The following is a 26,167-nucleotide window of genomic DNA, read 5'->3' as shown; positions in this document are numbered from 1 at the left end:
CAGTTCTGAGATACTTAGCTTGCAGCTGTGAGGCAATTCACAGTCTTTCTTCTTCTTTCACAAAGTGAAACACACTTTGCTCTGGTTTAGTTTCAAAGCGGGGAAAAATCAGCACACAAAAAGTCAAAGTCAGTAAAGCAGTCACAAAACACAAGGATCAGACAATCCTTCACAATGGCCAAACCCACAGGCTGCTATTTATAGCAGCCTCACTAATTACCACAGCCCCACCCAACCACAGGTGGCCTCATTTTCTTTGATAATAATCTCTCAGTTGTTGTTGCCTATGCATCGCTCTCCGCATGTGTGGCTGTATCATTAACTCTTGTTCTGAATCCAAGGAAGAGCTAGATAATTGATCTCCTTCTGAGCTGTCTGCCACACTCTCCTCCTCCCTGACACTCATGTCTTCTTGGTCAGAGGAGCCTTCATCAGCAGATTCCACCAGGGACAAAACAGGCCTGCAGCATGTGGATGTCTCCCCCACATCCACAGTCCTTGGGGCAGGAGCAGGGCCAGAGCTAACCACAACAGTAACTATATCAAACTCCCAATGTATCATTTTTTAAAAAAATGCTGCAAAATAAAAGTGAGAAATACAGTACAAGTCTTTCAAATCTCCTGTAAAAATATTAATTCAAATAAATGTCACGCTTGCAACATGCTGGTTTCTTGTTGCATAGGATGAAATCTAGTCATGTGAGAAGCAGGATCTAATTCACAGGTCTTCAAACTTGGCAACTTTTAAGACTGGTGGACTTCAACCCCTAGAATTCTCCAGCCAGCTTAATTCTGGGAGCATAATTCTCCAGCCAGGAGAATTCTGGGAGTTGAAGTCCACAAGTCTTAAAGTTGCCAAATTTGGGGACCCCTTAGATCTGTGTTTCCCAACCTTGGCAACTTGAAGATATCTGGACTTCAACTCCCAGAATTCCCCAGCCAGCAAATGCTGGCTGGGGAATTCTGGGAGTTGAAGTCCAAATATCTTCAAGTTGCCAAGGTTGGGAAACACTGCCTTAGATCTAATTGCTAAGCTGTTGGGAATACTATTGAAGTTGAAATATAATGAGAAAGTGCTGTTGGCTCCACCAAGTGGCTAATGTGGAATCTTTACAATGGACCTCAAGCATCTTGCAGTGTGTCTCTTTCCATTCTTCCTCCATACTCTGGGTCCTTGGTTTCCAAATGAGATGCAAAAGTTTCCACTCTGTTGATTTGGGGAACCATGTCATATGCTGGTGTTGGTCCACTGTGCTTCATTAAGTCCAGGGTCAACGCAGCCGTCTACCAGATTTTGGAGCACTCTATGCTTCTATCTGCATATGAGCTTTATGGGGATGGTGACTTAAATTTTCCAGCAGGAATTGGAACCTGCCCACACTGCCAAAAGCACCAAAACCTGTTTCAATGACCGTGGCATTACTGTCCTTGATTGGCCAGCTAACTCGCCTGACCTGAACCCCATAGAGAATCCCAAGAGAAAGATGAGAGACATGAGGCCAAACAATACAGAAGAGCTGAAAGCCGCTACTAAAGTATCCTGGTCTGCCATAACACTTCAGCCATGCCATAGGCTAATAGTGTCCATGCCACGCTGCATTGAGGTAGTAATTGCTGCAAAAGGGGCCCAAATGAAGTACTGAGTACAAGAGCCTACTCTGTGGCGGCCCCGACTCTCTGGAACCAGCTCCCCCGGGAGATTAGAACTGCCCCCACCCTCCTTGCCTTCCATAAACTCCTTAAAACTCACCTCTGCCGTCAGGCATGGGGGAATTGGTTCCAGAGTGCCGGGGCCGCCACAGAGAAGGCTCTTCCCCTGGGGACCGCCAAACGACATTGTTTAGTCGACGGACCCGGAGAAGGCCAACTCTGTGGGACCTTATCAGTTGCTGGGATTCGTGCGGTAGCAGGCGGTTCCGGAGGTACTCTGGTCCAATGCCATGTAGGGCTTTAAAGGTCAAGACCAACACTTTGAATTGTGACCGGAAACCAATCGGCAGCCAATGCAAGCCACGGAGTGTTGAAGAAACGTGGGCGATTCTTGGAAGCCCCACGTTGGCTCTCGCGGCCGCATTCTGCACGATCTGAAGTTTCCGAACACTTTTCAAAGGTAGCCCCACGTAGAGAGCGTTGCAGTAATCGAACCTTGAGGTGATGAGGGCATGAGCGACTGTGAGCAATGACTCCCAGTCCAAATAGGGCCGCAACTGGTGCACCAGGCGAACCTGGGCATTGCTGAAATAAATGAACGTTTGCACGATATTCCAATTTTTCGAGTTTCACCTTTTTGCAGGACCAAGTGTGTTGTGGCCTTCTAGGCCACTAGTGATTCCTCATCTCTGATGCAAAAAGATGTAGCAGGCTGTAGTTGAGGAGGAACACAACTCTGGAGCATTTTTATCATAAAATATGTGGGTTCAATTAGGAATTGGCTAAAGTCTCAAATGAATACTGTCAGCAGTTGGACGTTATTTTCCTCCTTCACGCCAGCTAAGAAAAGATTTGCTCAGACATAAACCCTAGTTCCAAAAGAAGGCTCAAACAGACACTGATCTTACTTATATTCTGCATTAAAGAGGTTAATCTTCGGCTTAATCCATTGTGTTGGAAGGAAGATGAACCATTCCCAAATCTGAATGAGTCAATCTTTGCATAAGAATTAATCAAGGAAGGCACATATGTTTTGTGCCAATCTTCACGCAGTTATTACCCTTCTAAATAGAACTAGAATAAAGGAAGATATTAGCTTATTTCTGCTTTTGAACACATGCTACATATTACAATAATGCATGTTTTCCTGTTGCTATAGGGGCATCTCATAAAATGTTAGAAATGAATACGATAATTAAGACAGTTTGTTGGCAAATACACCCAAACCAGGTTTTAATTAGTTTATGTTTTTGTGAAGCAGAAAAGTAGAAATGATTGATAATGTTTTTCTCATTTGGGCCAACAGGCAAAATCTTGTTATCTTACAGAGGGATATGACATGAAAAACTGATTGTTAGTACAGTGTTCCTTCGATTTAAGCGGGGGATGCGTTCCGAGACCGCCCGCGAAAATCGAATTTCCGCGAAGTAGAGATGCGGAAGTAAATACACCAGAAGCAAGGATTCTTGCGCCACCTAGTGGAAGCTCAGCTCGTATCCCGAATTTGAGCTCAGGTCTGGAACAGAAATTTCCCTCCCGTCGTGGCTCGCAACTTGGAATACTCGCATGTGGAGCAGCTCGTATCTAGAGGTACTACTGTATTATAAAGACTATGAACATCATCTTTAGAACAAGTGTCCCAATACTGTTCTTTGCACCTTTAATCAGTTAAAGGAAATGTAAAATCCCATTCATATGTACAGTGTTCCCTCGATTTCCGCGGGGGATGCGTTCCGAGACCGCCCGCGAAAATCGAATTTCCGCGAAGTAGAGATGCGGAAGTAAATACACCATTTTTGGCTATGGACAGTATCACAACAGCCTTCCCTTAACACTTTAAACCCCTAAATTACCATTTCCCATTCCCTTAACAACCATTTACTCACTATTATTACTGGTACTCACCATTGAATAAGACACTTAGTGATCCTGTTATTTATAAACATAATTATTTATTAACAATAATTATTTTTTTTGTTATTTATTTGCAAAAATTATTAGTTTGGCGATGACATATGATGTCATTGGGTGGGAAAAACTGCGGTATAGGAAAAAAACCACGAAGTATTTTTTAATTAATATTTTTTGAAAAACCGTGGTATAGGCTAGTCGCGAAGTTCGAACCCGCGAAAATCGAGGGAACACTGTACCAGGTTTCTAAAAGCATAGATAAAAGTTTATCCAAAACTTGAATAAAATAATCCTACATTTTTATCGTCTCCAGTTTTGCATATCCAAAAGTCAAACTACACATTTAAAGAACAGGCAGATAATCAACGGATAAAGACCGCTTTTATTAAAATGGTTTTTCCATGAGAACCAATATTATACGTCCAAATAAAACTATTTGATATGATCATTTGACAAAAGTAGTTACAAAGAATGCTTTGAAGAGGTATATTGCTGTGGCTGACAGTTTATTTGGGCACTTAAACATCTTCCTCAACAATCAAACAAAGTTGTGAAGTGAAAGAGAATTCAAATATTACAAGAAATCACGGCAGCCCACCACAGAAAGTTTTGGTATTTACTGGATAACCATATGAAATAAGTGTGAGGGTTTCTTATCAACTGGGAGCTGAATTCAGGTCACACACAAAGGATATGACTGGCAGTGGTGTTTTGTGTTTATACTAGACCAATTCTAAAAGAAACAGATAGTTACTTATCTTTCTTTAGGTTTCCTGCCTATTAACTACAAACTGCCAACTCAAACTACCAACTCAAATAGCTTAAACTTAAATTGAACAATATTTCCATTGATGAACAGACCATCAATTAATTACCGTATTTTTCAGAGTATAAGACGCACCAGAGTATAAGAGGCACCTTAGTTTTGGGGGAGGAAAACAAGGAAAAAAGGCCTCTGCCTCCCAGCAATTTGCCAAACAGCAAACAGTACAGATGATATACACTGTTCACTGTGTATTTCTGTGCATGTGTGTGCCTGACCCATAGAAATAGCAAAGAAACTTATTATTTAATGATACATATATTGGTTGCGGCTAGAATAGTATTTGCACAGAAATGAAAAGAAAAGACAATACAAAAAGACACTGCAGTATTTAAAAAATGCAGAACTAGATATGATGACTAAACGTTTAAATAATCAAACTGAAACAGAATTTTATAAAATATGGAATAAAGTATATGATTGGTGGAATTTTAAAAATGGTATTAACAATTAACTATAAGATAGAATGAAATAGTATATAGTATAACTAACTTAGAAGGGTATATTCTTTCATTTCTTTTTCTTTTGTATTACTAATAACCTCTCCCTTTTTCTTTTGTATAAGTATAGAATATCTTAAAATATAAAGAAATTTAATTAATAAGTTTAATATTACAAATATAGAGTTAAATTCAATAAGAATGTATCTTACATGTGTGGCATTTCTGCTTTGATCTGACTACAGTTAGGTTTTTTATATTTCTGTATTAGTTAGACTTCTACGGCAAGCGGAGCAATGGTAGCTCCTTAAATGTTTAGTGTTGTATGTCTTTGTTTGTCTTTTCGAAAATCAATAAAAATATTTTTTTAAAAAAGAAATAACAAAGAATTGGAGAAATGTTCATTATGGCAATATATTAATGCCAGAAAGTTTTCTTAAATATAGTCACACTAATTCCTCCCAATTATTTAAATAGATCTACTCCAAACAGGACTAAGTCAGGGTTTAACTCAGCTGCCTTATCTTAACATTAAACAGGACACTGTTACATTTCAGATTATACTTGTGCAGATTTTTAAATCTGATGTGGCTTTCTGGAAGTATACATTATTCTCTGCCATTTAAAAGAAGATACAATAGCACTGGGCCTCTTCAGATCAAGCATTTATTTTAAAAAGCTTCTTCATTTTGCTAAGTTGTCTAATTGCTAAGCAGCCTTTAAAAAATAAGTCTAATAATTTGAACATTCTATGGGCATTTATAGTTGTTGATTTACTTCGTTGCAATTTCAGCACATTGCCAGCAGTCCGCCTCTCAGCAATTTGCCTCCTTGAAGCTAGTTTCACTTTCAGTTCTAGCACCTGGTCTGCCTGTGCTGAATCAGCTGTGTGTCCGGAGGCTGAAAATCAATTGCTTGAGCTAATCAGGCTCTGCGCTTTTTGCTGCAAGGAATTAAATTGCTGGGAGGCAGGGGCCAAAGGGTAGGGGGTAGCTAGGTATATAAGACCCACCCAAGTTTTGACCCTCTTTTTGGGGCTAAAAAAGTGCGTCTTATACTTCGGAAAATACAGTATATATCGACATTTAGTGTTTTGTCAGTTCTGAATTGTACCATAATTTATTGCATTTTTGAAAAAACCTAAAAGCAAGTATATTTTATACATTTGTCATTATTATATAGTTTGCCATTAGTAATTTTGGAAGGTAATAATCTCATGCTTTAACTATAACCTGTATCACATAATAACGAACTCTCCTGCCCACAAATGAATTTGAATTTGATTTCATAGTCTAAAACATAAACCCATTAGCCATTAGATTGCCCATCACTGGTATTCTGTGCTTATCTTTTAAATAACTTTTTTTGTTATTCCCAATATATAACAACTACAACATCTTCATTAGTATTATGTACCAATTACATACTGAAATAACAAATGTTCCTAAGAATTTTGTACGAAATTTCCCTACATTCCTGTTTCTGTGCATAATAAGTTCTTATCATGCTTTGGGAATGTATGTATTACAGTAGCACAGAGGAAAATTGCTCCTTTTTTTAGTCTTTCCCATCACAGTTGGCGTAATGTTGAAGGGCACTGTTCCGTCTCTCATGCAGATGGGACAGCTTCCTCCAAACCGAAACTTGGTGGAAGTTAGCACTGAATGATCGCCCAAGGCGCCCAGGCTGCTTCTTGGAAATGTTGTCTTCGCTCTCAGATTTGGCTAAGCCCTGAGTTGGAGATGGAGGCTGGAGTTCTGGCCGAACATTTCCAAGTGGGAAGCTCCACGGTCCGAATCGACGCCAATTAAACCTCTGAAGAGCAATGATGCAATGGAGATTCCCTCCTACCTAAAACGTATAGAAGAGTTTGTTAAAATAACACTCTTGATATACTCTGAGTATTGCATTGGCAGTTCTGTGTTAGCAAAAACTTCAGAAGAGAAGGATTTAGGGGTAGCGATTTCTGACAGTCTCAAAATGGGTGAGCAGTGTGGTCGGGCGGTAGGAAAAGCAAGTAGGATGCTTGGCTGCATAGCTAGAGGTATAACAAGCAGGAAGAGGGAGATTGTGATCCCACTATATAGAGCGCTGGTGAGACCACATTTGGAAGACTGTGTTCAGTTCTGGAGACCTCACCGACAAAAAGATATTGACAAAATTGAACGGGTCCAAAGACGGGCTACAAGAATGGTGGAAGGTCTTAAGCATAAAATGTATCAGGAAAGACTTAATGAACTCAATCTGGAGGACAGAAGGAAAAGGGGGGACATGATCGAAACATTTAAATGTGTTAAAGGGTTAAATAAGGTTCAGGAAGGAAGTGTTTTTAATAGGAAAATGAACACAAGAACAAGGGGACACAATCTGAAGTTAGTTGGGGGAAAGATCAAAAGCAACATGAGAAAATATTATTTCACTGAAAGAGTAGTAGATCCTTGGAACAAACTTCCAGCAGACGTGGTTGGTAAATCCACAGTAACTGAATTGAAACATGCCTGGGATAAACATATATCCATTGTAAGATAAAATACAGGAAATAGTATAGGGCAGACTAGATGGACCATGAGGTCTTTTTCTGCTGTCAGTCTTCTATGTTTCAATAAGAGCTGTCACATTTTTCTGACTATAAGATGCACCTGCGTATAAGACGCACCAAGATTTCAAAGAAAAAAAAAGGTTTTGTCCTGCTTGGCCTCAGGAGCACTCTGCAAGCTTCCCAAATCCTTTGTGAACCCTGTTTTTGCCAAAGGAAAAAGGAAAAAAAAAGGCCCAGGGCCCATTTTCCACCTGTTTTTTGCAAAAATTGGGTGGGCAGATTTGGGAGGCCTGCAGAGAGCTCCTGAGTACTGGAGGAAAGCATAAACACCTGTTTTTGCAAAATGTGGCCTGTTTTCCTCCCATTTTTCACAAAAATGGGATGTGTGGGCCGGACTTCAGAAAATAGCGGTATTCAGTGTATAAGATGCACCAACATTTCCACCCTCTTTTAAGGGCGGGGGAGGGAAGGTGCGTCTTATACTCCAAAATATAGTAAGTTCACTATTCATTTGAATTAATGCTTTCTTTGTATTTTGCACGGGTTGGAATTCTTTTCTGAATACAATCTGTGGGTACAATAAAACCGAGGAAGCTGAATTGAGGAAGTGGTGAAACATTTTCAAGGGAGAAAAGAATAAGAAAGTCCAGTTGCCTTTTCCAAAAGCACCTTTGAGACAATTGTGAAGTGGATGATAGAGAATTTCCATAAACAGTTACAATAACAATTTATTCTATGTTAAGAGTCCAACGTTATTTTAATTAGCAGGTTTATATGGTCATTCCCCATTTCAGATTTTTGAGCTAACTTTTTTTCAGCACAACTGCTATATCTTTTCATCATCCATTGTTGGTTCGAGGTATTTAGTTGGTTCGAGGAAAATCGAGGAAATCGAGTGAAAATATTTTCAAAATGTAGCCCGGTTTCACAGAATGCAGTCGTGTGACATTAGATGATAGTAGTTAGTAGATTTTACAATAAGCTCTGCTATTCCACTACCTCCTATGATATTAGGCAACACTGTATTAACAGTAAGCTCTATTATCTGCAAAGATTTGAAATGGACACCTACCACGAAAATCATAATTAAAGAGGCACAACAAAGAATGTTTTTCCTGCATTAACTCAGAAAGGTCAGATTGAACAAGGATCTGCTGATACAGTTCTACAGAGGAATAGTGATGGGCGAACCGAACCCGCACAATTCGGGTTTGTACCAAATTTTGTGGTGTTCGGTATGCCGAACACGAACACGAAATTTTTTGAAACTTCGGGCAAAGTTTGGGGTCGCGTTCGGCATTCGGAGCTTTGACGTCACCAGCAGGTTGCTAAGGACGCCAAGGTGATCACTTCCTGGATTCCATGGAATCCAGGAAGTGATCACCTTGGCGTCCTTAGCAAGTTGCCGGTGACGTCAAGGCTCCGTCCCCGGAATCTCTTCGTGGGAGCGATTCCCCAGCTCCTTCAAAGGGAGGTTTTCACATAAAAATAAACATTGTTATTTTTACGTGAAAGGACGCTGCAGCGGCGCTGCAAGCAAAGGGCGGTCCTTTCACGTAGAAATAACAATGTTTATTTTTACGTGAAGACCTCCCTTTGAAGGAGCTGGGGAATCCCTCCCATGAAGAGATTCCGGGGACGGAGCCTTGACGTCACCAGCAGGTTGCTAAGGACCCCAAGGTGATCACTTCCTGGATTCCATGGAATCCAGGAAGTGATCACCTTGGCATCCTTAGCAACCTGCCGGTATACGTGACGTCAAAGCTCCGCCCCTGGAATCTCTTGGTGGGATTCCCCATTCGGGTTCAGCCGAATTTTGTGTAAAGTTCGTCTAAACTTGCCAAACCCGAACACCGTTGGGTTCACCCATCACTACAGAGGAATTAACTGAGTCTGTCATTTGTACCTTAATAATTGTCTGATTCGGCACAGCAACCAAACAGAGTAGTTTATAGATTTCAATAGTTAGGACTGCTGAAAAAACAATAGTAATCAGCCTGTCTTCCATTGAAGATCTGAATAGAAACTAGAAAGAGGGCTGAGAAAATATCTAAAGACCCGTAACATCCTGGATATAATTTATTTCAATTTCTCTGCTTTGGATACACTAGAGAGCATTGCATGCCAAAAAAAAAATAGACATATGCTAACACTCTGCTGAACACTTAATTCCCACAATACCATCTCATTTCTCATACTTTTCTCATCTTCCCTACTATCTTCTCCTATTAGTTTCTTATGATTTATCAACTGTTGTAACTTATGATAGATTATAACTATGATTTATCATCAATCACCTATTACTTGCTGTTTATATGCACACTATGAGCCTATGCACTGTATACAAATTCTAATGAAGCCATTTCTGTTTTTAACAAGTAAAAACATATTTTGTGAATGCCAAATAATCATCTCATAATTACTATAATGGGAGAATATCTAAATATTCTAAATAATAGGAGCCGGGGTGGCGCAGCAGGTAGAGTGCTGTACTGCAGGCCACTGAAGCTGACTGTAGATCTGAAGGTCAGCGGTTCAAATCTCATCGCCGGCTCAAGGTTGACTCAGCCTCCCATCCTTCCAAGGTGGGTAAAAGGAGACCCGAATTGTGGGGGCAATAGGCTGGCTCTGTTAAAAAGTGCTATTGCTAACATATTGTAAGCCACCCTGAGTCTAAGGAGAAGGGCGGCATAAAAATTGAATGAATGAATGAATGAATGAATGAATGAATGAACGAATGAATGTGCTTTATGAATGCTAACTCAGGTCAAACATGCGACTCTGCTTTAATATGAAGCATTCTTACCTTCTTTGTCTTCCGATACTGGAGACCCCTTTCCAAGTGCCTAATATCTAAGTATTCAGGATTCTGAGTGTTTAAATCTGTTACAATGTCTGCCCACCTACAAAGTAAGATGGAAAGAAGTTTACAAATGCAACAAATATCTGGAATATTGTGTTTACTAGTTAATCCTAGATACATAAATTCTACTTAAATAAACTAACCTGCACAATATCTAGTAAATACTTTTTTTCTGAAATGAAATTCAAAGGTTCTGCTCCTTTGATTCATTTTGTAAGTAATATTACTTTATTATCCTCCTCTTTTTTCACAGATTTGTTTAAGCTTTATATACGAAAAGATTAATATAGATGCCTAACTTTAAAGAAGTCCCAAAGCCACCAAAGAGATGCAAAAACTTCCATCCATACATTATCACCAAATATACTTTTGATCTTGGTAGGAACCCAAAATTTTCATTCTCAAAGATGTTATATACTTGCTCAACCAGCTGTCAATCTACCCAATAGCATGACCATCCATCCCACAATGATCTGGTTTATCAAGAATGGGCTATGATCAACTTTCTGAAGTTTTTATATCTCTATAAATGGTCTCAGTTAATGTCATTAATATTAATAACACAAATCTGGGAACTGAGGTTCAACATTGAATCCTAATATACACCCAAAAGCAAATATGAAGAATTGTTTTCAAGTTTCAGCAAAGTTAACAATTTCATTAGCATCTAAAGCGAATGTCCATTTTCTTCCATTCCAAAGGTAAGCGTATTTTTTGTCCTCAAAATCTGATCTGACTTTCAGTTAGAAGACACAAATCTTAAAAGCACTTACTTTGGGATAAAATGTTAGCCCTCTAGAAAAGAAATCTCACCTAGAACATTCAAATTTTGAAGTTTCCAATACATTTTCTAGTCTATTTGGAAATTTGTATCTTATACTTATTCATCTAGGGATCAGTGTGCATGAGTATTTGTGGAGGCCAGAATAAAGAATACTCTGAATTTGAACATCTTTAAAATTAGATGAACTTGTGTAGTAACTTACTTTTTGCAGTGAATAGTGGGGTGTTTTCTGCTTGGCTCTCCAATGAGTATCCAGTATTCGACATCTTGCTGTAAGAGACATCCTCTGATGCACAAAATGATAAGACAAAATGTTTATCGTAGTAAGTTTTATAAATATGCAGTTGTTGTATGGTTACATCAAATATAATATTAAACCAGAGGTGATTTCTAACTTACCTTACTGCCAGTTTGCTTCTTCCCATGCTGCCTGGGCACATGTGCACTGCACATGGTGCGGCCGCACGTGAGCATGTATGTGTACATGTGCAGTGCCAAAAGCCAAGCTTTTGCACATGCACAGAAGCAAACAACAGCTTCTGCACATGGCACTGCCAAGAGAGCCAGTTCAGGAGCGTTGCTAGCAGGTGATCACTGGGGAGTGGGGGCAAATTCCCACTACCAGGGAGCCTCCCACCTTTGTATTAAACATGACTAAAATATATACAGTAGTACCTCTAGATACGAGTTTAATTCGTTCCAGAATGGAGCTCGTATGTCGATCAACTCGTATCTGGAGCAAATGGCTTTAGACTTTATTTTTCCCCACGGAGATAACCAGAAGCAAGGATTCTTGCGCCACCTAGTGGAAGCTCAGCTCGTATCCCGAATTTGAGCTCAGGTCTGGAACAGAAATTTCCCTCCTGTCGTGGCTCGCAACTTGGAATACTCGCATGTGGAGCAGCTCGTATCTAGAGGTACTACTGTATTATAAAGACTATGAACATCATCTTTAGAACAAGTGTCCCAATACTGTTCTTTGCACCTTTAATCAGTTAAAGGAAATGTAAAATCCCATTCATATGTACAGTGTTCCCTCGATTTCCGCAGGGGATGCGTTCCGAGACCGCCCGCGAAAGTCGAATTTCCGCGAAGTAGAGATGCGGAAGTAAAAACACCATTTTTGGCTATGAACAGTATCACAAGCCTTCCCTTAACACTTTAAACCCCTAAATTACCATTTCCCATTCCCTTAACAACCATTTACTCACTATTATTACTGGTACTCACCATTGAATAAGACACTTAGTGATCCTGATATTTATAAACATAATTATTTATTAACTTTTTTTTTCATTTATTTGCAAAAATTATCAGTTTGGCGATGACGTATGACGTCATTGGGTGGGAAAAACCGTGGTATAGGAAAAAAACCTGCGAAGTATTTTTTAATTAATATTTTTTGAAAAACCGTGGTATAGGCTATTCGCAAAGTTCGAACCCGCGAAAATCGAGGGAACACTATACTTATAAGGAAAGAATAGCAATTCCCACAAATATGGCTTCGTGCAAACTAATATATCTATTTTTTTGAAGAAGTCAAACTAATGTTAGACTGAAATAAACAAATCAATCCATTTATTATACAAATGCATGGTCTTTCAGACGTATTTGGTGACAAGCAGATTTATCCGGGAAACTGCATGAGAGACAGTTCTTTTAGAACAAAATTTACAGTTTAAGTTAATGTTGCTCCTATTCTGAAAAACTTTATATGAAAAAATATTGCCACCTAGTGATTGTTAATACAGATGAACAATCCACGTAATTGTACTATATGATCCTACACCCCATGTCTGCTGATAAAGCTATATTAATATGAACAATTAAATGTTCACTTTTTATAAGATAATTGCACTGTATTGGTCCCACTAATGAAATCAAGTAGATTTTGAGGATCTTACTTATATGCTTTGCTTGGCTTTATTGGAGTTGCTTCAAATCCAATTGGACAAAAATAATGATTTTGGCAATGATAAATATATGCCATTGATTCATCTCGCAGTCCTTGTGTTAATTTTGTTAAAGCTCCCGAAGCTACAAATTAAAAAGAAATCAAAACATTACAAAGGTTTATTGGATATTAAGACACACACTTTTAGATTTATTTTTTTTAAATTATAAACTACTAACTCTGTTTCAGGAAGTCTAATCAGTATAAAGCAAAACAATGTAGTAACATAGGTAGTCCTTGCTTAGTGACTGAATTATTCAGCAGTGTTAAAAAAACGCAATCTTATGAACATTGGCTGCATATTTGACCTTTGCAGGAGTGACATAGAAACATAGAAGTCTGACGGCAGAAAAAGACCTCAGTCTGCCCCTATACTATTTTCTGTATTTTATCTTAGGATGGATATATGTTTATTCCAGGCATGTTTAAATTCAGTTACTGTGGATTTATCTACCACGTCTGCTGGAAGTTTGTTCCAAGGATCTACTACTCTTTCAGTAAAATAATATTTTCTCATGTTGCTTTTGATCTTTCCCCCAACTAACTTCAGATTGTGTCCCCTTGTTCTTGTGTTCACTTTCCTATTAAAAACACTTCCCTCCTGGACCTTATTTAACCCTTTAATATATTTAAATGTTTTGATCATGTCCCCCCTTTTCCTTCTGTCCTCCAGACTATACAGATTGAGTTCATTAAGTCTTTCCTGATACGTTTTATGCTTAAGACCTTCCACCATTCTTGTAGCCCGTCTTTGGCCCTGTTCAATTTTGTCAATATCTTTTTGTAGGTGAGGTCTCCAGAACTGAACACAGTATTCCAAATGTGGTCTCACCAGCATTCTATATAGCGGGATCATAATCTCCCTCTTCCTGCTTGTTATACCTCTAGCTATGCAGCCAAGCATCCTACTTGCTTTCCCTACTGCCTGACTGCACTGTTCACCCATTTTGAGACTGTCAGAAATCACTACCCCTAAATCCTTCTCTTCTGAAGTTTTTGCTAACACAGAACTGCCAATGCAATACTCAGATTGAGGATTCCTTTTCCCCAAGTGCATTATTTTACATTTGGAAACATTAAACTGCAGTTTCCATTGCTTTGACCATTTATCTAGTAAAGCTAAATCATTTACCATAGGCTGCCTGTCGCTGGCTGGAGAATTCTGGGAATTGAATTCCTCAAGTCTTAAAGTTACCAAGTTTGAAAACTGTTTTAACAGTTACAAAGAATTACTTATCTCATTAAAACTGCCTTCTTACCAGATTCTCCAGCAGTCTTATACTTCCCATGAGGTTTATAGAGAAAATAGGAGCATCCTTTTACGTGGAAATAGTCATTAATTTGTCTGAACCACCTAAAAAGCACAAAATGCAGAACTGTGTATTTTAAATGTAAATTAGCAATTAAACAATAAAACAGTATTTTTCCTGCCAGGCACATGTGATACGGCTAATATTCCTACTATGGCTTAATCATATATATAGAACAATTATCACTAGGATTGTAATCTGTGTTTGTTTTAAAGTTATTTCTTCTTCCAGCTTTAATACCAATAAACTAATAAACCAGGAGTAAAATTCAGCAGCTTCTGGAGAACCAGTGGTGGAAATTTTGAGTAGTTTGGAGAACCAAATACCACTTCTCCTCCCCGCAAATGGGTGGGTGGGTGGGAATGCAGATTTTGCAACATCCTTTCCCCCTTCATTCACAACTTCTGGAGGCAAGTTGTTCCACTGATTAATTGTTCTAACTGTCAGGAAATTTGTCCGTAGTTCTAAGTTGTTCTCTCCTGCATTAGTTTCCAACCCATTGCTTCTTGTTCTACCCTCACGTGCTTTTGATTCCCTCTTCTTTGTGAAAGCCCCTGAGATATTGGAACACATTAAACTAGACATACCCAGTTCCTGCAACTTTTCATGTTTTAGCCTCCAGTCCCCTAAATCAGTGTTTCCCAACCTTTTTTGAGCCGCGGCACATTATTCATGTTTTCAAAATTCTGGGGAACACTGAAGGGGGGGGGGAGCGTGGGGGCTAAAGAAAAGTTTGGACAAAAAAAATATCTCTTCCTCCATTTCACTCTATTTCTCCCTCCCTCTTTCTCTCTCTTCCTTCCTTCCCTTCTTTCTCTCCATCCCTCTTTCTTTCTTTCTTCCTCTCATTTTTGCTCTCTTTCTCTCTCCCTCCTTCCCTCCCTCTATGTCTTTCCCTCTCCCTCCTTCCCTCCTTTCTTTCTCTCTCTCTCTTGCTTTCTTTCCCTCTCTTTCTCTTGCTTTCTTTCTCTCATTCTCTCTCCCCTCCTTTTTCTCTCTCTCTCTTTCCCTCTCGTTCACCACGCCAGCAACAGAGAGAAAAAGAAAGAGCGAGAGAGAGCCGGAGAGAGAGTGGAGTGCGCAGCAGCCCTCAGCCTCCTCGCCCTCCCAGACGTCCCCAGCACCCGGCCTCGCGCCGCCTCCCGTTAGCCCGGCTGAAAGCCACACAGTCCCGGACTCCCGGATCGCTCGCTTCTCCGGCCAGCGTGGCGCTTTCCTAGGCAGATGGCTTTGCTGACCGGAGAAGCGAGCGATCCGGGAGTCCGGGACTGTGTGGCTTTGCGCCATGAAGAGAAAACGGCAGCAGGGAAAAGTCGGCCGTTTTCTCTTCATGGCGCAAAGCCACACAGTCCCGGACTCCCGGATTGCTCGCCCCAAGGCAGGAGGCGGCGGAGGAGAGTGGGCGGATCGGGCGGGCAATGGGGCAGGGCGGAGAAGCCAGGGGCGCGTTTGGCCGGAGGCACCGTGGGGAGGCAGGGACAGGGAGGTGCGGCAGTAGGTGCCTCCGGCCAAACGCGCCCCTGGCTTCTCCGCCCTGCCCCATTGCCCGCCCGATCCGCCCACTCTCCTCCGCCACCTCTCGCCGCGGCACACCTGACGGTGTCTCGCGGCACACCGGTTGGGAAACGCTGCCCTAAATGATGCATTATACAGCTGGAGACACACACACTGTCTAAGAACATTCCACATTAGGAGAATGAGACAGTTCAAAAACACTTTTTAGCAGAAATGGTTAAATTGACTGCTTTAGTAGAAGAAAAAAAAATCCAAGTACAGTAATACCTCATCTTACGAACTTAATTGATTCCCGGAGGAGATTGGTAAGGCGAAAAGTTCGTAAGACGAAACAATGTTTCCCATAGGAAACAATGTAAATCAATTAATGTGTGCAAGCAAAAAAACAACAACGCAAAAACGGCACTCCGCTGGCCGCCGCCGCCCAGCTGTCACCTTTTGAAACAGCCAGGCGCTTCTCAGCGTTCTCCCAAATGCCAAACCCGGAAGTTCGGCAAAAGTTTGGGTTCGGCATTCGGGTGGGCGCCGAGAAGCCTCGCCGCCCAGCTGTCAGCTTTGCAAAAGAGCCGCGGAGCTGTTGGCCGGTCGGGAGGCTCAAACGGAGGTGGGGAATCCCAAGGGCGGAGCTTTGACATCACGGAGACGTCCTTCCTGGCCAGCCGAAACATGGATTCCAGGAAGGACGTCTTTGTGACGTCAAAGCTCCGACCATGGAATTCCCTATTGGGATTCCCCAACTCCGTTTGAGCCTCCCAACTGGCTGACAGCCGGGCGGCGGGGATTCTCGGCGTCCTCCCGAACCCGAACTTCTGCCAAACTTCTGGGTTCGGCATTCTGGAGAATGCTGAGAAGCCCCCCAGCTGTTTCAAAAGGCGACAGCCGGGTGGCGGGGCTTATCGGCGGCCACCTGAACCCAAACCCGAACTTTTGCCGAACTTCTGGGTTCGGCATTCGGGCGGGTTCATAAGGCGGAAAAAGTTCATAAGAGGCAAAAAAATTCCGAACCCCAGGTTCATATCTCAGAAAGTTCGTATCACGAGGTACTACTGTACTTTTGTTTTTACTGGGAAACCACTTCTGGACTTTATGCTTGATGTGGGGGAAAAAATAAACTTTGATTTTGGCTTTTTCGGATTAGACTGATTTGTTATTATAGAAACAGCTTATTTATACTATTATGTAAAACAAAAAAGTCGAGATTCGATGTTGCTTATTCTACTGTACCAAAGGGAGTCGGAAATCAATACCTTCTTCTACATTTTTCTCTTCCTTTTTCCCTCCCTTACTTTTCCTATTATTTGCTTTTGTATTTTTGTTTTTTTATAAACTAATATAAAAAGGAACAAGTTTTTACCTCATTAAAGTAGTATTTCCAGTAAATGGACCAAATCTTATCTCTTCAAAAGGTGGTTGAATGCCCAATATGTGCAAAGCCTCTTCTTGAGTAATGGGTGGTAAACTGGATTTAGAAATTTAAAAGTTCAGAATATAGGCAACTATAGAAAACAAAGACTAAGTTGCATCTTAAACATACAGTAGTACCTCTAGATACGAGTTTAATTCGTTCCAGAAGGGAGCTTGTATGTCGAACAACTCGTATCTGGAACAAATGGCTTTAGACTTTGTTTTTCCCCTCCGAGATAACCAGAAGCAAGGATTCTTGCGCCACCTAGTGGACGCTCGGCTCGTATCTTGAATTTGAGCTCGGGTCTGGAACAGAAATTTCTCTCCCCTCAAGGCTCGTAACTTGGAATACTCGCATGTGGAGCAGCTCGTATCTAGAGGTACTACTGTACTAAATGGGAATGAAAGCTTTACTGGATCCCCAAAAGAACACATTTAATATACTGAAGAATAACTTACTTTCCAGTTCCCATTGTGCTATATAGGAAGTTCCAGCATGAGACTAGAGACGAAATCCCACAGGAAGTCTTATATTGGGGGCGACTTATGCAGTACCTTTAAAACAAATGTTTCATAGGCAAATTTTCATATGTTGTAATGCAAAACAGGTGGTTTAAAGCAGGGGTCTTCAACCTTGGCAATTCTAACACTTGTGGACTTCAATTCCCAGAATTCCTCAGCCAGCTTTGCTGGTTCAGGAATTCTGGAATTTGAAGTCCACAAGTCCTAAAGTTGCCAAGGTTGCAGACTGCTTTAAAGCATGTTGCATTTAATGCATCTAAATTTCCTCCCACAAAAATGTTTTCAGCCCTTCCCATCAAGGCACTTAGATGCCACAGTGCTAAAAAAATATATGACATGATGACTCCCCGATTATTAAAGTGTTCAGCCATACAGAACTATAGTAATACTAATGTTTTCAAATACTACCATCTCCGGAGATCTAAAACTTTCCGTGGTTTTATTTCTTCAAGCGTGTAATACTGTGGACATTCCTTGTATTGTTTGCTTTTTTTATCCACAACCGTTTTCTTGCTTCCTTGTTTCTTCATGTTTCCTGTAAATGAATGAAAGAAATTATTTCTAAATGTTCGGGATATTAAAGAAGCTTACGGTTTTTCAAACCGTCTTCCTCAATATATTATTTTCCAGTTCAATTCTGAAGAGTTGCATATCCCTTTCCAGCATATCCAATGCCTCCATGTGTTCTATAATACAGTGATCCCTCGATTATCACGAGGGTTCCGTTCCAAGACCCCTCGCGATAATCGGTTTTTCGCGATGTAGTGTTGCGGAAGTAAAACCACCATCTGCGCATGCGCACCCTTTTTTTCATGGCCGCGCATGCGCAGATGGTGGAGTTTGCGTGGGCGGCGGGAAAGACCCAGGGAAGGTTCCTTCGGCCGCCCAGCAGCTGATCTGCTCGGCAGCGCAGCGAGGAGCCGAATCGGGATTTCCCCTTTGCATGGGCGGCGGAGAAACTCCGATCTTCGTCTGCTCGCTGCTGCTGCGGCCGCCCAGCAGCTGATCTGCTCGGCAGCGCAGCAGCAGCGAGCAGACGAAGATCGGGGTTTCCCCGCCGCCCACGCAAAGGGGAAACCCCGATTCGGCACCTCGCTGCGCTGCCGAGCAGATCAGCTGCTGGGCGGCGGAAGGAACCTTCCCTGGGTCTTCCTCGCTGATGCCCCCGCTCGCCCGCCCGCCGCCTGCCAGCAAGAGGGGGAGAGATAGAGAAAGAGAGAGAAGGAAAGAAAGAGATGAGAGAGGGAGGAAGAGAGTGTGAGAGAGGAAGAAGCAAGATAGAGAAAGAGAGAGAGAAAGAAAGATGAGAAAGGAAGGAAGAGAGTGACGTCATCGGGTGGGAAAAATCGCGATATAGCGTTTCGCGAAGAACGAGATCGCGAAAATTGAGGGATCACTGTATTGCATGTACAGTGATCCCTCGTTTTTCGCGGGGGATGCGTTCCAAGGCCACCCATGAAAAGCAAATTTCCGTGAAGTAGAGGAAAGATTTTTTAAATGTATTTAACGAGTATTTGGACTTTTAAAACCCACCCTTTGCATTAAACAGTCATTCTGAAATGTTTCTCAGCTGGAACTACATGTGATATCCTACCAGTTAATAGAGTACAGTAGTAGAAGAATTTTATGAATTTTTAATGGATTAAATTTTTTTAATATTAATTAATTAATTGCATTTGTATGCCGCCCCTCTCCCCAGACTCAGGGCGGCTCACAACAGCAACAGAAAAACAGTGTAAAATACAAATTCAATAATTAGAAAGCTAAAAACCCATAATTAAAAAAAGAAAACAAAAAAAAACCATTCACACAACATACCATACAGAAACAGTATAGGCCTGGGGAAGATATTTCAGTTCCCCCATGCCTGATGACAGAGGTGGGTCTTAAGGAGTTTGCGAAAGGCAAGGAGGGTGGGGACTGTTCTAATCTCAGGGGGGAACTGGTTCCAGAGGGTCGGGGCCGCCACAGAGAAGGCTCTTCCCCTGGGACCCGCCAAATGACATTGTTTGGTCGACGGGACCCGGAGAAGGCCAACTCTGTGGGACCTTATCGGTCGCTGGGATTCGTGCGGCAGAAGGCAGTCCCGGAGATATTCTGGTCCGATGCCATGAAGGGCTTTATAGGTCAAGACCAACACTTTAATGGATTTAAGCCCCCTTTGAAAACCCGTGAAGTAACGAATCCGTGAAAGATGGACCGTGAAGTAGTGAGGGATTAATGTACTGTATTTTTTGCACCAGAAGACATATCCCCCTCCCCCAAAAGTGGGTGAAAATCAGTGATGACCTGCTACCGGAGGTGTTACATTCTGGAAGTGAGTTTCATGATGCGTGCACAGCTATGCGCACCTGATGTGCGCTTGCGCAAGATTTGGCTTCCATGCATGTGAAAGCAAAATGTTACATGAGGATGCTCGCACAAGCGAGAATTTGGCAATTTTTGCTTCTGTGCATGCATGCAAGAAAAATATCGGCGATAATTGCTGAACTCTCGCTCGCGTGCACATCCTCACACAAGATTTTGCTTGCTGTGCAAGTGCAGAAGCCAAATCTTGCACTGACAAACGCATTCCAGCGACAGCCACGGAGGGTGCACTGATACAAATCAATGGTGAGACCACACTTGGAGTACTGTGTACAGTTCTGGTCACCGCACCTCAAGAAGGATATAATGGAACTGGAAAAGGTGCAAAAAAGGGCAACAGGTATGATTAAGAAAATGGAGAACCTCCCTTATGAAACCTGGTTGCAACGCCTTGGTCTCTTCAGCCTTGAAAGTCGGCGTTTATGGGGTGACTTGATCCAAGTGTATAAAATCATGCATGGGATAGAAAAGGTGGATAGAGAAAAATTCTTTTCTCTATCACACAATTCTAGGACAAGGGGGCACTCCCTAAAGTTGTTCTGCCGGCATGTACCACACGCCCTTAATTACAGGATAATTAATCCAAGCAGAAACACACACAGAATAGAATGCAAATACATGTTCTTTATCAACAGAAGAGAAGAAAAAACTCCCTTTTAAACTTCAAAGGGATTTCTTGGACAAAGAAGGCACACTTGGAATACAATCCAAGAACGATGTCCCGTAATAAATCCAATTACTAACCCAGTAACTGGGAATTGGCTCACAGCTACTGTTGTCCAAACGCTGATAAACACAATGAATTTTAGTCTAGAGTCTTGAATACAGCAAGGCACTGTCTTGACGAATTACGATCAGATAATCTTCCACAACGGATAAGCCAGCACGCTGCTCTTTTATCAGCAGCTCTAATTACTGGAGCCCCACCCAACCACAGGTGGCCTCTCTTATCTCCTATAATATAACTTATGTTGTTCTCTCCTATGCATAGCTCTACGCATGCGTGGGTCTGTCATAAGTTCCTCATCGGAATTCAACAAAGATAAGGAAGATTGATCTCCTCCTGGGCTGTTAGCCAAGCCCCCCTCATCCACCTCCACATTCCTTGGGTCAGGAGCTGTGCCAGAGCTAACCACAATAAAAGTTGATAGGTAAGAAAGCGAGGACAAATAAAGAGAAATATTTCTTCACCCAGAGGGTCGTTGGTTTATGGAATTCACTTCCAGAAGAGGTCATGACAGCTGTCAGCCTTGATAGCTTCAAGGCAGGATTAGACAGATTCATGAATGCCAAGTGTATCGGTGGTTATTGAAAAGGATGTCCATGTGCCACCTCTATGTTGGTTGAGGCAGGCAGGATTCCCTTGGGTACCACTTGTTGGGGGTCAAAGGAAAGGGAGGGTCTTGCCTTCTCTTTCTGCTCAAGATCCCCATGGACAATTGGTGGGCCACTGTGTGACACAGAATGCTGGACTCGATGGGCTTTGGCCTGATTCTGCATTGCTCTTCTTATGTTCTTATGATAGCACTGAAGACGGCAGGCCTTTCCTAGTGGAAATGTCTGGGTGTCTTATAGAACGAATAGTGCAGTGGGGGGAGGGGGTTGGTGCAGCACTTGTCACCGCTGCCGTTGTTTGCCACTGATGGAGAAAGCTCCAGTGTTCCGGGCAGCAGTAACTGCTCAGCTCAGCTCATTTGACCAGCGGAGGGCACAACGGAGTGGAGCCCTGATGAGCCACGTGCTGGAGCTGCAACAAAGTGCTGAAGCTAACCAGGCTCTTTGCTGCAAGGATGATAGCCAGATGAATTAATCAATCAATTAATTAATTAATTAATTATTAAATTTGTATGCCGCCCCTCTCCGTAGACTCGGGGCGGCTCACAGCAGTAATAGAAAAATAATATACAATACAAATCTAATAATTAAAACTAAAAACCCATAATTTAAAAAACATGCACACAACATACCATACATAAACAATATAGGCCTGGGGAAGTTATCTCAGTTCCCCCATGTCTGATGACAGAGGTGGGTTTTAAGGAGCTTGTGAAAGGCGAGGAGGGTTGGAGGGCAATTCTAATCTCTGGAGGAAGTTGGTTCCAGAAAGTCGGGGCCGCCACAAAGAAGGCTCTTCCCCTGGGTCCCGCCAAACGACATTGTTTAGTCGACGGGACCCGGAGAAGGCCAACCCTGGAATACTAGATGGATGCTGGGAGGCAGAGGCAGGTTTTTTTCTGGTTTTCCTCCTCTAAAGCTAACATGTATCTTATGGTCTTGTGCATCTTATAGTGCAAAAACTATGGTATATTTTTACCCTGTACTGTTTCAGTCACCCTTTCCTCCTTCTATTGGGTCTTCTGTTGTCAAATTTGAATCTGAAAGCTCCTTGGGACGTGACTTGATTATTTAAAATACCCATAAATTTAGAAATTGCAGTAACATATTTTAAGGCAATCATTTCGCTTTTTTTCTTTTGAGGTCGCGCACAAATGGTGACTTGCATATACTGCTCACGACTGCAATCCAATTTTATTGACTTGCAAGATCCTATTTTATTTCTTCACCATTTTAAGGATTTGAGGCACTTTATTGCTAGAATCATAGCAATATTATTTTCTATCTAAATAGTAAGTCGATAATGCCAGGAATAGAAAAGAAAACTGAATTTCCCATGAACACTGTGGTTGCGAATGAATTGTTAGCATGTAAATTAATAAAATTAAGTTCAAGGTTTTGGCAAATTTTAAAAAAATCTTTTATTTATATAACTACAGTTGTTTCTTAAATATTGAAACTGTAATACAGTGGTACCTCGACATACGAGTCTAATTCGTTCCAGACCCGAGCTCGTATGTCGATCAACTCGCATCTCGAACGAATGCCTTTAGACTTTGTTTTTCCCGCCGAGATAACTGGAAGCATGGAATTCCTGCGCCACCTAGTGGAAGCTCAGCTCGTATTCCGAATTTGAGCTCGGGTGTCGAACAGAAATTTTGCTCGCGTCTCGGCTCGTAACTTGGAATACTCGCATGTGGAGCAGCTCGTATCTAGAGGTACTACTGTAGTACCTAATGTATACACTACAACAAATGGCAGAATAAAAATATTTTCATTTTTAGAATAAGAAAGATGCTCTAGATTAGAGGTCTTCAAACTTGGCAACATTAAGGCATGGAAAGACTTAATGAACTCAATCTGTATAGTCTGGAGGACAGAAGGAAAAGGGGGGACATGATCGAAACATTTAAATATGTTAAAGGGTTAAATAGGGTTCAGGAGGGAAGTGTTTTTAATAGGAAAGTGAACACAAGAACAAGGGGACACAATCTGAAGTTAGTTGGGGGAAAGATCAAAGGCAACATGAGAAAATATTATTTTACTGAAAGAGTAGTAGATCCTTGGAACAAACTTCCAGCAGACGTGTTTGGTAAATCCACAGTAACTGAATTTAAACATGCCTGGGATAAACATATATCCATTGTAAGATAAAATACAGTAAATAGTATAAGGGCAGACTAGATGGACCATGAGGTCTTTTTCTGCTGTCAGTCTTCTATGTTTCTATGTTTCTATATGGACTTCAACTTCCAGGATTCTGGAAGTTGAAGTTCATATGCTTTAAAATTGCCAAGTTTAAGGACCCTGATCTGGATGCTTAAATACAAAGACAAATGTACCTGCTTGGTTCTTCAAATCTGGGGGTGTATCACTGAATTCCGACTTGTCAATTTCCCACGCCAATGGCAGATTTCCAAGACTAATAGATAAACTTTCCAGGTCAGAATCATCATTGTAAACTATATCCGAAGGTCCAGTTCGAACACTAATAAAAGCAGAATTATTTCCATCATTTAAGGCAGCACTGTCTTGTAAGCAGGCACTCACTGTAGCACTTGGGCTTTTGCAAATAGATGTTACCCGATTTAAAAAAGCGTAGTCTGAACAAATAGTATAAAACTTTTCCCGGGTGTGAGTCACAGGACATGCCCATGGATAATGCCTGCTCCCACCAGAACTCAGAGGGGGCCCCGAGGTACCTGGAGCACAAAATGATTTCATAGTACCATGAAGATTAACTTCTGAAGTCTTCCTTCCAGTTTTGGGCCCATTTTTTTCAGAATCACTCTCCAATTGAGTGTCTTCGACGTTAGGCATTGAATGACCTGTAGGTTTTTTTTCTTCCCAGAGGATCAAGGTACATCAAATGTTTTTTATGCACTCAAACATAATTTACACTTATTCGAGATTTTCAAGATGTATTTCCAATTTCCTGAAATGAAAAAGAAAACATCTTTTTAGCTAAAGATCCAAAGTACAAAGTTTAGGGCTTGTCCTCATCATCAGTTTTCTCTTATCTTATACATGTTTTGAGAGGAACTTAAATGAATTTCAGGCCCAACTAAGAAGGTGCAAAAATCAAGTGAAGATATCTATTTAATTATTTGCTTTAAATCAACTGAAATTACATCTCCTCCTCAGTTTAACACTGCATGGCTAGACAACCAGAAAGGGAATACAGTGGTACCTCTACTTAAGAACTTAATTCGTTCCATGACCAGGTTCTTAAGTAGAAAAGTTTGTAAGTAAAAGCAATTTTTCCCATAGGAATCAATGTAAAAGCAAATAATGTGTGCAAACCCATTAGGAAATAAATAAAAGCTCGGAATTTGGGTGGGAGGAGGAGGAAGAAGAGGAGGAGGACAGTCACTGCCCAGAGCGAAGGGAGCATTTCTTTTCTCTGGGCGCTGGCAGAGGTTTATTCCCTCTCCAAGTGCCCAGAGAAAGTAAAATGCTTTGTTCGCTCTGGGCTGCCAAAGCCTCCTTAAGCGCCACCAAAGGCTCCTCTGGCAGCCCAGAAAAGCCCGAGATGGCCGGGATTAAAGGTGGAATGGAAGGAAACTGACCGGGCCTTCGTGCTGCTCTCAAATTTCCTGGGAAAATTTTCTGGGCTCGGGTTCTTAAGTAGAAAATGGTTCTTGAGAAGAGGCAAAAAAATCTTAAACACCTGGTTCTTATCTAGAACAGTTCTTAAGTAGAGGTACCACTGTATAGATCAGTGTTTCCCAACCTATCCAACTTGAAGATATCTGGACTTCAGCTCCCAGAATTCCCCAGCTAGCAAATGCTGGCTGGGGAATTCTGGGAGTTGAAGTCCAGATATCTTCAAGTTGCCAAGGTTGGGAAGCACTGTCATAGTAGAATTAACAAAGGACTATGGCTTCCAATTAGAACAGTCAAGGGGATCAGATCCAGCATTTTATTTTCAACCATGCAGACACCAATGAACATCCCCATAAATGAGACCACACATACACAAAAAACAATCTTAAAAAAAGGAAACTTTTCCAGACCAGCAAAGCAACAGGACCTGCTTATTTATCAACTAGAGGCTTACTGTCATGGCCTAGAGGTGGAGTTCTTATCTCACAATCAGCAGGTTGTGCATTGCTCTTGCATTTGCTCTGCAAGTTGTATTACCGTTATTCAGAGGAGGCGCCGTCTATTTACTTTTATGAGATTCTTCCCTGAAAATTGCATCCCGGGTTTCTGCTCCAGCAAAAAAATATAGAAATACAATAAACCCGTCTGTCCTTACTTGCTCCAGGCGCTGCGCCTTGCTTCTCTTGCCCTTTTCTGTAGAGGATTAACACCAGGGGCTCCGTAATTTACATGCATATAAATATAAATAAACAAACAAGCTCTCAAGATCTTGTACCGTATCTAGGATTATGGGGCCTTGTCCATCTTCACCTGCTTCCTAGCGGCAAAAGCCCTTCCAATTGGTCCAAGCTCGCGCGCGCCCGCGTCACCGAGCTCTCACCTCCACGCGCGCTCTCTTCCCCGTATAAACCACGCCCTTTTCCCCGGGGTGGCTATTTTGCATCTTGATTGGCATCCCCAGGATAGGACTGCTTCTAATTGGCCGGAGGAGGGACGTAGGTCGGACCGCTTGGCGAATTACCTTGCTTGTCCTTCTGGCACGTGCTGAAAAAGCCGGAACCTGATTGGTTTCGGCTTGCCCGGGGGGGAGTCCATGTGTCATGCGTGTTGGTGGTTTCTCCAACCCCTCGGTCGTTTTAAACTT

General features: G+C 41.6%; 1 protein-coding gene across 5 annotated transcripts; it reads right to left on the bottom strand.

Annotated features, from left to right (window-relative positions):
- Positions 1-3,923: 3,923 nt before the first annotated feature.
- Positions 3,924-25,948, bottom strand: BIVM (basic, immunoglobulin-like variable motif containing). Of its 5 annotated transcripts, none has more exons than XM_070751248.1 (11): positions 25,799-25,927; positions 24,120-24,352; positions 23,760-23,905; positions 18,124-18,250; positions 17,653-17,748; positions 17,144-17,248; positions 14,224-14,318; positions 12,915-13,047; positions 11,213-11,296; positions 10,170-10,266; positions 3,924-6,675 (listed from the first exon to the last, which is right to left on the bottom strand). In XM_070751248.1, exons 4-11 carry the CDS (start codon positions 18,243-18,245, stop codon positions 6,382-6,384), a joined length of 1,026 nt encoding a protein of 341 aa, XP_070607349.1. In that variant the 5' UTR covers positions 18,246-18,250; positions 23,760-23,905; positions 24,120-24,352; positions 25,799-25,927; the 3' UTR covers positions 3,924-6,381. The 5 variants fall into 5 exon arrangements, with proteins under 5 accessions (XP_070607349.1, XP_070607352.1, XP_070607350.1 ...); XM_070751251.1 differs by having other exon boundaries at positions 24,147-24,352; positions 25,799-25,893; XM_070751249.1 differs by having other exon boundaries at positions 25,679-25,864.
- Positions 25,949-26,167: the final 219 nt, after the last annotated feature.

This window comes from Erythrolamprus reginae, chromosome 4 (genome assembly GCF_031021105.1).
Source record: "Erythrolamprus reginae isolate rEryReg1 chromosome 4, rEryReg1.hap1, whole genome shotgun sequence".
Taxonomy (NCBI): domain Eukaryota; kingdom Metazoa; phylum Chordata; class Lepidosauria; order Squamata; family Dipsadidae; genus Erythrolamprus; species Erythrolamprus reginae.
This window is presented reverse-complemented; position numbering and strand designations above follow the sequence as displayed.